The sequence below is a fragment of the Ruditapes philippinarum genome, unplaced genomic scaffold (genome assembly GCF_026571515.1).
Source record: "Ruditapes philippinarum isolate M1 unplaced genomic scaffold, ASM2657151v2 ctg280_1_1_1_1, whole genome shotgun sequence".
NCBI lineage: Eukaryota > Metazoa > Mollusca > Bivalvia > Venerida > Veneridae > Ruditapes > Ruditapes philippinarum.
In genome coordinates, this window is record NW_026858315.1 from 200,312 (window position 1) to 212,594 (window position 12,283).

The window sequence follows — 12,283 nt, forward strand, 5'->3', positions numbered from 1 at the left end:
TATGGACAATCATCCTATGAAGTTTGAACACTGTAGGCCAAATGGAACTTAAGTTATGCTCCGGAAACTGTTTTCAGTTTTAAGGTCATAGTGACCTTGACCTTTGACCTTATGACCCCAAAATCAATAGGGGTCTTCTACCCAATATGGACAATCATCCAATGAAGTTTGAATATTGTGGGCTAAATGGAACTTAAGTTATGCTCAAGAAACTGTTTTCAATTTCTAAGTAATAGTGACCTTGACCTTTGACCTTGTGACCCCAAAATCAATAGGGGTCTTCTACCCAATATGGACAATCATCCTATGAAGTTTGAACACTGTGGGCCAAATAGAACTTAAGTTATGCTCAAGAAACTGTTTTCAGTTCTAAGGTAATAGTGACCTTGACCTTTGACCTTGTGACCCCAAAATCAATAGGGGTCTTCTACCCAATATGGACAATCATCCTATGAAGTTTGAACACTGTGGGCCAAATGCAACTTAAGTTATGCTCCGGAAACTGTTTTTAGTTTTAAGGTCATAGTGACCTTGACCTTTGTGACCCCAAAATCAATAGGGGTCTTCTACCCAATATGGACAATCATCCTATGAAGTTTGAACACAGTGGGCCAAATGGAACTTAAGTTATGCTCCGGAAACTGTTTTCAGTTTTAAGGTCATAGTGACCTTGACCTTTGACCTTGTGACCCCAAAATCAATAGGGGTCTTCTACCCAATATGGACAATCATCCTATGAAGTTTGAACACTGTAGGCCAAATAGAACTTAAGTTATGCTCCGGAAACTGTTTTCAGTTTTAAGGTCATGGTGATCTTGACCTTTGACCTTATGACCCCAAAATCAATAGGGGTCTTCTACCCAATATGGACAATCATCCTATGAAGTTTGAATATTGTGGGCCAAATGAAACTTAAGTTATGCTCCGGAAACCAAATTGCTAACGGACGGACGGACGGACGGACAGACGGACGCCAGGGGGTATAACATAATATGTCCGAAATTCTTTCGGGCATATAAAAAAGGAACACACCTCATATTATCACTTAAATGAAGGTATGAAAATTGATAGATATATCAAATCATGATCTTGAGGCTTAAGTAAAGGAAAACTGTCACAAAATTAGAGTCAACAATGACATATACCGTGACATATCTGAAGAAATTTCTAGAAGCAACAACAACACACAAATTATACATAATACAGTGTGCTAACAAAATGTACCAAGTTAGTATTATTGTTGTCAGATCTGTTGGTTAAATGGCCTCCCATCAGAATCTGAAACTTCTGTAAATGTGCCAGATGAGTGAAATGAAAAACAACAGATACATGTATATATAATACAACAATAGCAACATACATTGTATTTTCAAAACAAATATATATACAGATATACACATCAAGTACAATTGATTCACAATATTAACGTTGTATTTTTACAACTATATGGTCAAACAAGGGACAAACCACTGCAAATCTTCACATTATTACATGCAATCTAATGACTTTAATTGACACTCGAACACACTTCACATTATTATCCAATTTAACAAACAGAGCAGCTGGGTGCCTCATTACACCATATCATTATGGGATACCCACTGCTGAATCATTAACATTTATCAGCCGTGGAAATTTTTGGCTGATATCCAATTGATTAGAGGTGTGTCAAAGGCAGCTATTTCAATGACTGCCTCAAGATTTCATGAGGCCAATAAAACCAATCTAAACACTGATAGTTTTACTGATAGTTTTTACCTTGCCTGTTGGAAGAATTTTGTTATTATATACACAATTTTATTGGTCCATTCTTTATGCTTCTCTGCTGTATATCGATGCAAATTGACTCACTTTACCCACGGCTTGATTACATGTTAATCAATTTGGGTATGTGATGATGATATGGTATATGCATTGAATAAAAGAATGCTCACAAATCATATGACATCAAATGTGACATCAAAAACCTAATGATGTCAGAGAGAGTACTGTATGGTTTATTGTCCAAATTTTTTGTAATTAATCATTTGGGCTTACACACCTTCATGATTATTATCTCTGCATATTTGAACTAAAACCAGACATTTTTCTACAAAAAGCACTCAAAAGCTGATTTCTGTTTTCTTAAGAAAACAAATGTATTTTCTTCTCATTACACAGTTTACCAATTTTTTTTCCTTTCAAATGAAATAAGCTTCTGCTGCAAGCAGTCTCAGTACTTTGAAAGTGGTCGCTTTATACTTTTGTAAGGGAACATAAAAACTAAAGTGTACATTATTATATGTAGTGCTCATTAAATATGGTAAGACTCCTGCACAGGCAAAAATAAAAACAATATTAAACTAATGGCAAAAACAGTCATATTACATGATTACATGTTAAAGTACGCCGGAAAATTATGACAATCCTGTTTTCAGTTAAGCCAAAATTTATAACCATGTGTGTGAAATTGGTAGTCAGTGGCGAAAATGGGGGACGACATTTATTACTTTGAGTATTCCTGGACTTTGTACCATTATTATCTTAATCAAATCTCAGTGATTTTCATTATCAGAGAGGAAAATTGTAGTTCTTTTTCCTATTGAAAGAAATTCAGGACTTTGAGAAAACTTCTTAGTCCTAAATTTTAATCTGTAAGAATACGATAACTGAAAATATTATTTTCTTAAAGATAAAAGTTGTACAATGCTCAAAGTATATGCATTTAAATACTATATAAGATTGCCTGTTGGTTATCATAAATGATAGTTTGTAAAATGTAATTTTACAGTCTAAACACTAAAAGAAATTTGTAACACATGACATGCATTATGACCTAAACTGAAAATAAATTGAGCCGCGTCACGACAAAACCAACATAGTGCCTTTGCGACCAGCATGGATCCAGACCAGCTTGCGCATCAGCGCAGTCTGATCAGGATCCATGCTGTTCACTTACCAACTCTATTACAAGTAGAGAAACTTATAGCGAACAGCATGGATGCTGATCAGACTGCGCAAACGCACTATGTTGGTTTTGTCATGACGCGGCTCAATTTAGTTTGACATGTTACAGACTATACCCTATCCTATATATTTCATTTCAACTTTTAAACAAATTAAACAGTTTTGTTTAGTAAATGCCTTTAATATGTGCATGATGCGAACTAAAACATGAAGTATTCTATGTAATATTCATGTTTTTATTATTAAATGTAACTTGTGCATGTTAAAAGTGCATAGTTTTTGTGTACAGCAACAATCATATAAATAGAGAGTACATGTGCTCTTACAACATTAAACTTACATTGTAAGTACGAGTTTTTAAACCAAAATTTACAACCAAAATATTATCTACCTTTAACATGTTATCATTACAATGTAAAACATAAGCAATCATTTCTTTACAATAGTTTAACAAAACATATCCAAAGTTATATCACTAGTAAACCATATATTTGTGATAGTAAACAAATAAACAAACTTACCGAGTTGACCTTGGCATCAAGCATATCTTCAAGGTTATTCAGCTTCTGTTTTATGGCATTCATTCTGGTGTCAAGGTCAGACAGTGCCCTTGTACTACCTTGTTGCTGCTCATTCAATATCTGCTTTACATCTCGCCGAATCTGTAAAAATTATGATAGTTTTACAGTATACATAATTAAGTTTTCAGTATAATATAATTACATGTTTTTTAAGGATATTGAATTGAGTGACAGTTAATGTATGAATTTATTGAACAGTTGAAAAAATTATAATTTGGTCGAGCTATGTTAAATTACTTTATGAAAGAGTTCAATAAATTGCTGCTAATAAACTTACACAAATTTAATATTTCTATTTATCATATACGCAAAATTAAATTTTTCCTTTTGAACTTAAAAGAGAACCATTTTCATTTCACGCTATAACTAGGTATCACGTTAAACAATTTTGATCTAGTTGCTTTAGACAGTGACCTCCAATTATGATCTCAAAGACATGTGTGAAGTTACAATCAAATGTCTCTAATGGTTGTACACAAAATTATGTGACCACAGTATTATTAAGCTGATGCCAATGTGGACACCTACATTATAAGACACTCAGGTGAGTAGGTAAGCCCAATTTTTTCCCCTCATAGTTGAGGTTCATAGAACTTGTATGATCTCTTTATCATTTGTTTCATTTAAATTCCCAATTTCCATGTACAAACCTTATCATTGGTGACATTAAGGTTCTGGGATACCCCACCAATAGCTTGCTGTAGTGTTGAAGTTGCTATTTGTAGTTTCTCATTCACACTTGCAATCTTCTCTGCTGTGGCACTCTCATGTATTTTCCTACAAAATCAAATGTCACTTAAAATCAATTCAAATTCTTTACATCATACAATTTGTATTAGAGCCGAAAGACTTTTCATGGGATAAATCTTATACCCAAAGAGGAGCACATTGTTAACTGGAGTGCAGTATAAGTTACCTGATATCTAGTTACTGTACTGTATGTAGTCATAAGAGTTAAACAATTAAAAGTTAAAATCAAAATGCATTTTAATTTCTAGTTTATTTAACAATTTTCATCAATAGTTTTCCAAATTCATTTCCATGCGGGATAAAATTATATATAGAATGAAAATTAAGTTTCTATAAGAAATATAAAGCTATTAACTTCTTTCTTACATTCAATTTGTCAATCAAGGTACAGTTTATGTGCACCCAGGACATTATAAAAAAGGAGATAAATTGAATTAATATTTACATGCTTTAACTTTTTTTCTTAAGTTAACATTTTATGAAGACATGGAATGTGTTTTGTTTTAAACTAAGAACTTTATTTGTTTTGAATCAATATTGTAATCCTAATAGAGCACAAAATTATAATAGCTGAAGAGAAACATAGTAAGACTACAGTGCAATGCAGCTTGGGCAGGAATTATACACTGTACCTTTGTTATAGCACCCCAATAATACTCAAAACCTGTAAAATATTACAGATTTTGCCTAAATGTACATGTATGATCATTTTTATACCACAATCTTACCTAGATTTGATTTCAGCAGTTAAGACTTTATCAACTTGTTTCTTGTTTTCTGTCAATTGTTTCTCCACAATGGTGATAGCTTGATCAAGTTTTGCTATTGTGTCTCTATTGCGGCTTTTCTCACCCTGAAATCAATTCTCAAATATTTTAGGATATTTGACCACTTCTAATTACTGTAACAGTAATAATTGCCTGTTAAACATTTTGGAAATGGAAAATGTAGTCTAAGTTATCAGAAGCTATGTCAGAACTCATATAATTTGTTTAGTTCAGTTTAAACATGTGTATTTATCTCAAATTTGATGTGAACTTAAAACTTATATTAAATCTCTGGAGTACATCAAATCCAAGTGTCATATAAGAAGACAATTGATATAAATCCAGTAGAGCTCAAACCCATAATTTCTGTGTTGAGCAACAGACACCTTAAGTACTAAACAAATACCAAAGAGCTAGATATTCCTGTTTGTTATGATAGCTGGTGTTTGATTCTTTTTCTTGCATATTACATAATAATAATATTTTGGAAAGAAATTACGAAAACTAATTTTTTCATTTAGCATTTTTTTCTTGTAATAGCGTATGAATTTACAACTTCATTACATCAAAATCATGTCATCCTAAGAACACAATCAATTCATAGAAGGCATGCCGGATTATGACAGGGGGTGTAAGACAAGTTTTACAACAGTAGATAATCCTGTCTGATATGCAAGAAAAGCATTGTATAATCATCAGCAAATAAAGAACTGAATACCAAAACCATCTTTCTCTACAATAACATGCCCAAGACTAATTTATTTAAATTATATCAATTACTTAATTGATATACTATAAACCAGCAAAGAGCAACTTAATAAATATACTATAGCAAGTTACCCCCATATTTTCTTTTATAGCATGAAGCTCTTCCTCTAGGACTTTCTTCAACATTGTCCACTTCCTGTCAGAATCCTCTCTAGCTGCTTTCTCATATTCTTGTCTAGAATGTTGCTCTCGTTGTACCAGCTGAAACAAATGTCACAATAACATAGGATAAATACAGTACGTTTATAATGAACTTAAAGGCACATTATACCCCTGAAGTCCATATTTTTTTCATTTTTAAGAAGTACAAAACAGTAGTCAGTATGATCAGTTGATAAACTATAGGCGACAGACTCCCATGTGTTTAATAATGTTTTAATAATAGATTAAGAGCATGTTAGAATTATTCAACAACTGAAAAAAGTAGTATTTTGAATTCCATACAAAATACTTACTAAGAAATAATATATCCCAAACAGTGATTTTATTGCTCAATTACATCACTGTTTGGAGTTCGGATGCGACAAATTATATCACGAGGGCGTAGCCCGAGTGATATAATGATGCGCATCCCATTAAACATTCATTTAAATCTCGAAAAAATTATTTTCAGTCTCGTCATGTAAAAAAATCTCAATGGAGTCTCTTTACAGATGTTGACTGTATAATCTTAATCATTAGAATTTGGGACATAATTCTGTCAAAATCCATGCTAGTGTTATGGACCTTAAATAGTGACTTTCCACTATAATCTCAAAGAAGTGTGACATTACAAGCATACATGTATATCTTTCATAGTTAAATGAAATATGATAATATACACGAAGTCACACTTTTCTTAAAATAGTCATAGTCAAGCTAAAAATCAAATGGATGAAAATTATGTAAAAATGTTTATGAAATGTACAAATGTTATATCCATCTAAATGATTCTTTTCATGTTTAATGCAGAATATGGTAAAGTTTACAAGTTTTATCACCATATTTCTACCCTGATACTAACAGAGTAAGGATACCTTCAGCATGTTTTGAGATGTTATAGATAACTTCTGGATAGTCAATGGCACGGGGTACATTAAATAATTTTATTTGCTCACTTGATATCATTTTCACCAATTAGAACAACTTCTTAATTGTCATTAAACTTGTCATGAATATGAAGGCTAAATATCAATTAATATTAAATTAATTTGTTTAACCAACCATGAAAAGAAAAACGTGTTGATAGTGATGCTTTGTTAATTAAATATATAAATAAGAAATGAATTTATAACATAAATTCTGCCTTTAGTATCACAAAGTCTAAACAAAGAATACTTCAAAGTTATCAATGGTCGTTTTACATAGTATGCATGCGCTGACACATGCTTAAAGGTGACAATGTGTTCCATAAATTTTTATTTATTGTTTTGAAATTTCATTTACTAAGTGATCTATCAATTCATCTTCCAATATTCCCTGAATTTTTTATTGTTAAAACATTTGTTCTAGCAAATTTGATTTAAGTGCTCAGGACAAACTGTGAATTGTTGTATACCACAATACACCATTTACAAATGCTTTATTGTTTTATTTGTTTATTTTTCTGTTTTTTTTTATGCTGACTAACATTTTTGGTTATATCTCGGTAGTCCATCCACTTATCCAACTTTCCTGGATAACTAACCAGTAATTACCAATTTCTCCACTAGTGAACAACATAAGAATCTTACACCGGCTGCCAGTACAGACCGGAATATCTAGCTCGAGGGTAACTGTTTACAGCGGTAACGAGGCTCTGCCGAGTTTCCGCTAAACAGTTACCCGAGAGCTAGATATTCCCGTCTGTACCGACAGCCGGTGTTTGATTCTTTTTCTTGCATATTACATGTCAATTATTTTCGGAACAGAAATTATGAAAACTGATATTCTCATTACGCACTTTTTTCTTATAGTAGCGTATGAACATACAATTTCATTCATAACGGAAAAATGACGTTATCTTAAGAACGCGATTCATTCATAAAAGGCGCGCATCGATGACGTCATTTAAAGCACGCGACTTGTCTTACATGGGGGGTGTAAGACAGAGTTTTCTAGAACCGGTGTAAACGGTAGATAATCCTGTCTGAGATGCAAGAATTACTAATCTCACATGATTTCTGAATCAGCCAGATGTGGGAGACCAATGTCTCACTAGTTTCAATGTCTGAAATCAATTGTCAGGGAGAACTTTGGTATTGTTTGAGGAATGAAACAGTAACCTCTGGATTATAAACCTGATGCTGACTCCTTATAAAACTCAGAATGCAGACTTAAACTTAACCTGTAACTGCATGTATTAAAATTACTAGATGACTTTCCACTCAAATATTTAGGAAAATGCCTGCATTAAAGTGTAGGTACATCTGGATAGCTTACTTACATAAAAGCATTCATTATAAGTTCTGGAACATGACAGTGAGAACAACAAAATTTGATGTCAGAAATTTTCACAATTGACTGAAAATAGGCCAGACATTTATGCGAGACAAGAGAATCATTGCAATCAATTTTGCCCTACAGAATGTTATAAGGACATTTACACAATCAAGATTAAACAAGAACCTTTTCAAGTTGTAAATATTTAGATTGTATGTCCTCCCGTATCTTCATTTCCTTGGCCTGGAGTCGTTTATTGACATCTTCCACTGTGTCGGTAACTTTAGCATTCAGCTGAAGTCTCTCGGCTTGTTGGGCATGTTCCTTCTCTCGTAGAACCATATCTACTGTATGCATGTTCTCTTCCCTCTTTCTAACCTGCTCACTCATTTGTGTGCCCAATTCACTTATTCTTAAAGAAAAATGAAACAAAAGCAACACTGAAGAGAAAGTAGTCTAAAAGCTAGGCATCCTGTCACAAAATGACTAAAACAAGCATTAATAGGAAACAAGAGGGCCATGATGGCCCTGAGGTCGCTCACCTGTATATAGGCCCCCGAAGCTGGCCAGTTTAAACCCCAGGGCTTTTATTTGAACAAACTTGGAATTAAGACACCCATTAGAAGATGTTTCATGATGTTAAGTTTTTGCTATACACATATAAGGAAAAACAATGACCTTCCCCCCCCCCCGGCAGAGTTAATTTTAACCCAAGGGCTTTTATTTGAACAATTGAACAAACTTGGTAGACACCCATAAGAAGATGTTTCATGCTAAACATCTAAGCTCTAGCTCATTGGGTTTTTTTTAAAAGAAGATTTTTTAAGTTTTTACTATACACATATAGTTAAAAACAATGACACCCCTGGGGCGGGGCCAGTTTTGACCCCAGGGCTTTTATTTGAACAAACTTTGTAGACACTTATTAGAAGATGTTTCATGCTTAATATCTAAACTCTAGCTATTTGGGTTTTTTCAAAGAAGATTTTTTAAGTTTTTGCCATACACATATAAGGAAATCAATGACCCCCCGGGGCGGGGCCAATTTTGACCCCAGGGCTTTAATTTGAACAAACTTTGTAGACACTCACTAGAAGATGTTTCATGCTTAATATCTAAACTCTAGCTATTTGAGATTTTTTCAAAGAAGGTTTTTGAAATTTTTGCTATACACATATAAGGAAAATCAATGACCCCCGGGGCGGGGCCAATTTTGACCTGAGGGCTTTTATTTGAACAAACTTAGTAGACACCCATTAGAACATGTTTCATGCTAAATATCTTAGCTCTAGCTCTTTGAGTTCTTTAAAAGAAGATTTTTAAGTTTTTACTATATGCATATAGGGAAAATCAATGACCCCCCTGGTGCCGGGCCAATTTTGACCCCAGGGCTTTTATTTGAACAAATTTGGTAGACACTCATTAGAACATGTTTCATGCTAAATATCTTAGCTCTAGCTCTTTGGGTTCTTTAAAAGAAGATTTTTTTAAGTTTTTACTATATGCATATAGGGAAAATCAATGACCCCCTGGGGCGGGGCCAATTTTGACCCCAGGGCTTTTATTTGAACAAACTTGGTAGACACTCATTAGAAGATGTTTCATGCCAAATATCTAAGCTCTAGCTCTTTGGGTTCTTTAAAAGAAGATATTTAAAGTTTTTTTCTTTCGGTTGCCATGGCAACCAGAGTTCTGCATGGAATTAAATTCTTTGAACAATTTTTAAAGGTGACCACCAAAGGAACATTCCTGTGAAGTTTGGATGAAATTGGCTTAGTGGTTTATGAGGAGATGTCATTTGAAGCAAAAGTTTACGGACGGACGGACGGACGGACGACGGACGAAAAGCGATCACAAAAGCTCACCCTGTCACTTTGTGACAGGTGAGCTAAAAACACTTAACATTATTATCAAATCTATCATTTTTATGGTTCAACACAACAATTAATGTTTTACTAAATAATCTAATTGAATCATTGAGTACTAAAAAACTATTTTGAACTTTATTATTGTTACAGTATTTGTTTCAGATATTAGCTCTTTGTGACTTAAATATAACCCTGGACCTGCTGGAACCAAATATAATTTGCATTTGCATATCCATACAGTCAGACTAGACTATATACTGTTGGCTGACAAACTCTTCCAATTTGATATCTCCTACAGTAATAATGAACAATTTCAAAAATGGAAGTCGGAAAAGTCCATTTAAGAAATTCAGCAGGTTATGGTTGAAAGCATATGTAGAGAATATTGAATGATTGTAGGTTAAGTACTGTATTTATTGAACAAATTGAATAAAATTATATTCTACAAGCCTCAGACTGGTGGCATTATAAGGTATGTGACAAAGATTCATACTTAGTTTGCATCATTTTCTCCAGGTTTCTCCTCTCAGCTTGTTCAGTTTCATGTTTACCTCGCAGATCCATCAACACATCTCTCAACTCAGATAACCTATATCATAAATATATAACTAAAATATGACTAACAGTTCATTTATTTTACATATTATACATGTTGTTTTATTTTTGTCCTTGCATGTATGTTCTGTTGGTGTTGTTTCTATTTCAGACAGCAACATTGGAAATAAGATATATATGATTGCTGTTGTATATTCTTAATGTGTTACATTCTCTAAATAAAGATATTATTATTCTATTATCATTATTATTATTATTATTATTATTATTATTATTATTATTATTAGTATAACCTCAGCCAAAATAAAAAAAAAATTAAATTAAAAATCAGCAGGATTCAAATTCATTGCAGTGCAGAGAGGGAATTCTTGCATCTCAGACAGGATTATCTACCGTTTACACCGGTGCTAGAAAACTCTGTCTTACACCCCCCATGTTAGACAAGTCGCGTGCTTTAAATGACGTCATTGACACGCGACTTTTATGAATGAATCGCGTTCTTAGGATGACGTCATTTTTCCTTTATGAATGAAGTTGTATGTTCATACGCTACTATAAGAAAAAAGTGCGTAATGAGAATAATTATGAGTTTTCATAATTTCTGTTCCGAAAATAATTGACATGTAATATGCAAGAAAAAGAATCAAACACCGGCAGTTGGTACAGACGGGAATATCTAGCTCTTGGGTAACTGTTTAGCGGAAACTCGGCAGAGCCTTGTTACAGCTGTAAACAGTTACCCTTGAGCTAGATATTCTGGTCTGTACCGGCAGCCGGTGTAAGATTCTTATAAGACTAAAAATCAGCTTTCTTCACCACTCACCTACACAGATGACAACATGATCATGAATAAGAAGATTATAAATTATTCTAACACGACCCGCATTTTTCCCTATTGAACATAGAAGAACCGAAAGTGTGTATTATTATGCAATAGTCACTGTTTGACGTTCTATATTTAGACGTGTGACGTAATCATTGTACATGTGACGTAACCACTATGAAATCCGACGCGCTGACAATAAGTACGGAAACAAATCAGGCGTAATTTTGCTTAATGGCAGGTACGGCAGCATTTATTTGTTTATGTCGTGTTAGAATCGAAATAATATATCCAAATCGGTGATTTTATCGGTGGATAACATCACTGTTTGTCGTTCGGATGCGCAACATTATATCACTCGGGCTACGCCCTTGTGATATAATTCCTCGCATCCGAACTCCAAACAGTGATGTTATTGAGCTATAAAATCACAGTTTGGGATATATTATTTCTTAAGTATTTTTGTTGTTTATCATTCTTATATAAAAAAGCATGCTTATTTACTGTCTCATTGTTAAGGAACTAGTATTAAAGCATTCTAACCTTGTTTCAACCTGTCCCCTGAGTTGTGTGGTTGTCACATCTGTCATGCTGTGTATCTCCGATTGTTTCCTCATGGAATTCAGCTGAAATATTCCAGTTACATGACATAATTATAAGGGATCATATCACATTGTGTTTAGGCAAACAAATAAATCAATTGTAAATCAAGACATGTTTTCAATTATTCAGTCCAACGTAAAAGGTAATATGTAGTCTTAAATAATAAAAGTTAACATGTATGTTTGTATGAGTTGACATATTACACATAGTAAATAAAGAAAG

At 33.3% G+C, this 12,283-nt stretch overlaps 1 protein-coding gene across 1 annotated transcript in view; it reads right to left on the reverse strand.

The window, feature by feature from the left end:
* Window positions 1-12,283, reverse strand: part of LOC132752787 (uncharacterized) — a 59,335-nt gene that overhangs the window by 17,580 nt on the left and 29,472 nt on the right. Inside the window, exons 5-12 of the mRNA XM_060743172.1 lie at window positions 12,002-12,084; window positions 10,574-10,669; window positions 8,399-8,624; window positions 5,885-6,013; window positions 5,006-5,130; window positions 4,178-4,304; window positions 3,468-3,608; window positions 1,225-1,287 (exon numbers count right to left, since the gene is read on the reverse strand). Coding sequence (XP_060599155.1) covers window positions 1,225-1,287; window positions 3,468-3,608; window positions 4,178-4,304; window positions 5,006-5,130; window positions 5,885-6,013; window positions 8,399-8,624; window positions 10,574-10,669; window positions 12,002-12,084 — 990 coding nt within the window. The remainder of the gene's footprint in view (window positions 1-1,224; window positions 1,288-3,467; window positions 3,609-4,177; window positions 4,305-5,005; window positions 5,131-5,884; window positions 6,014-8,398; window positions 8,625-10,573; window positions 10,670-12,001; window positions 12,085-12,283) is intronic.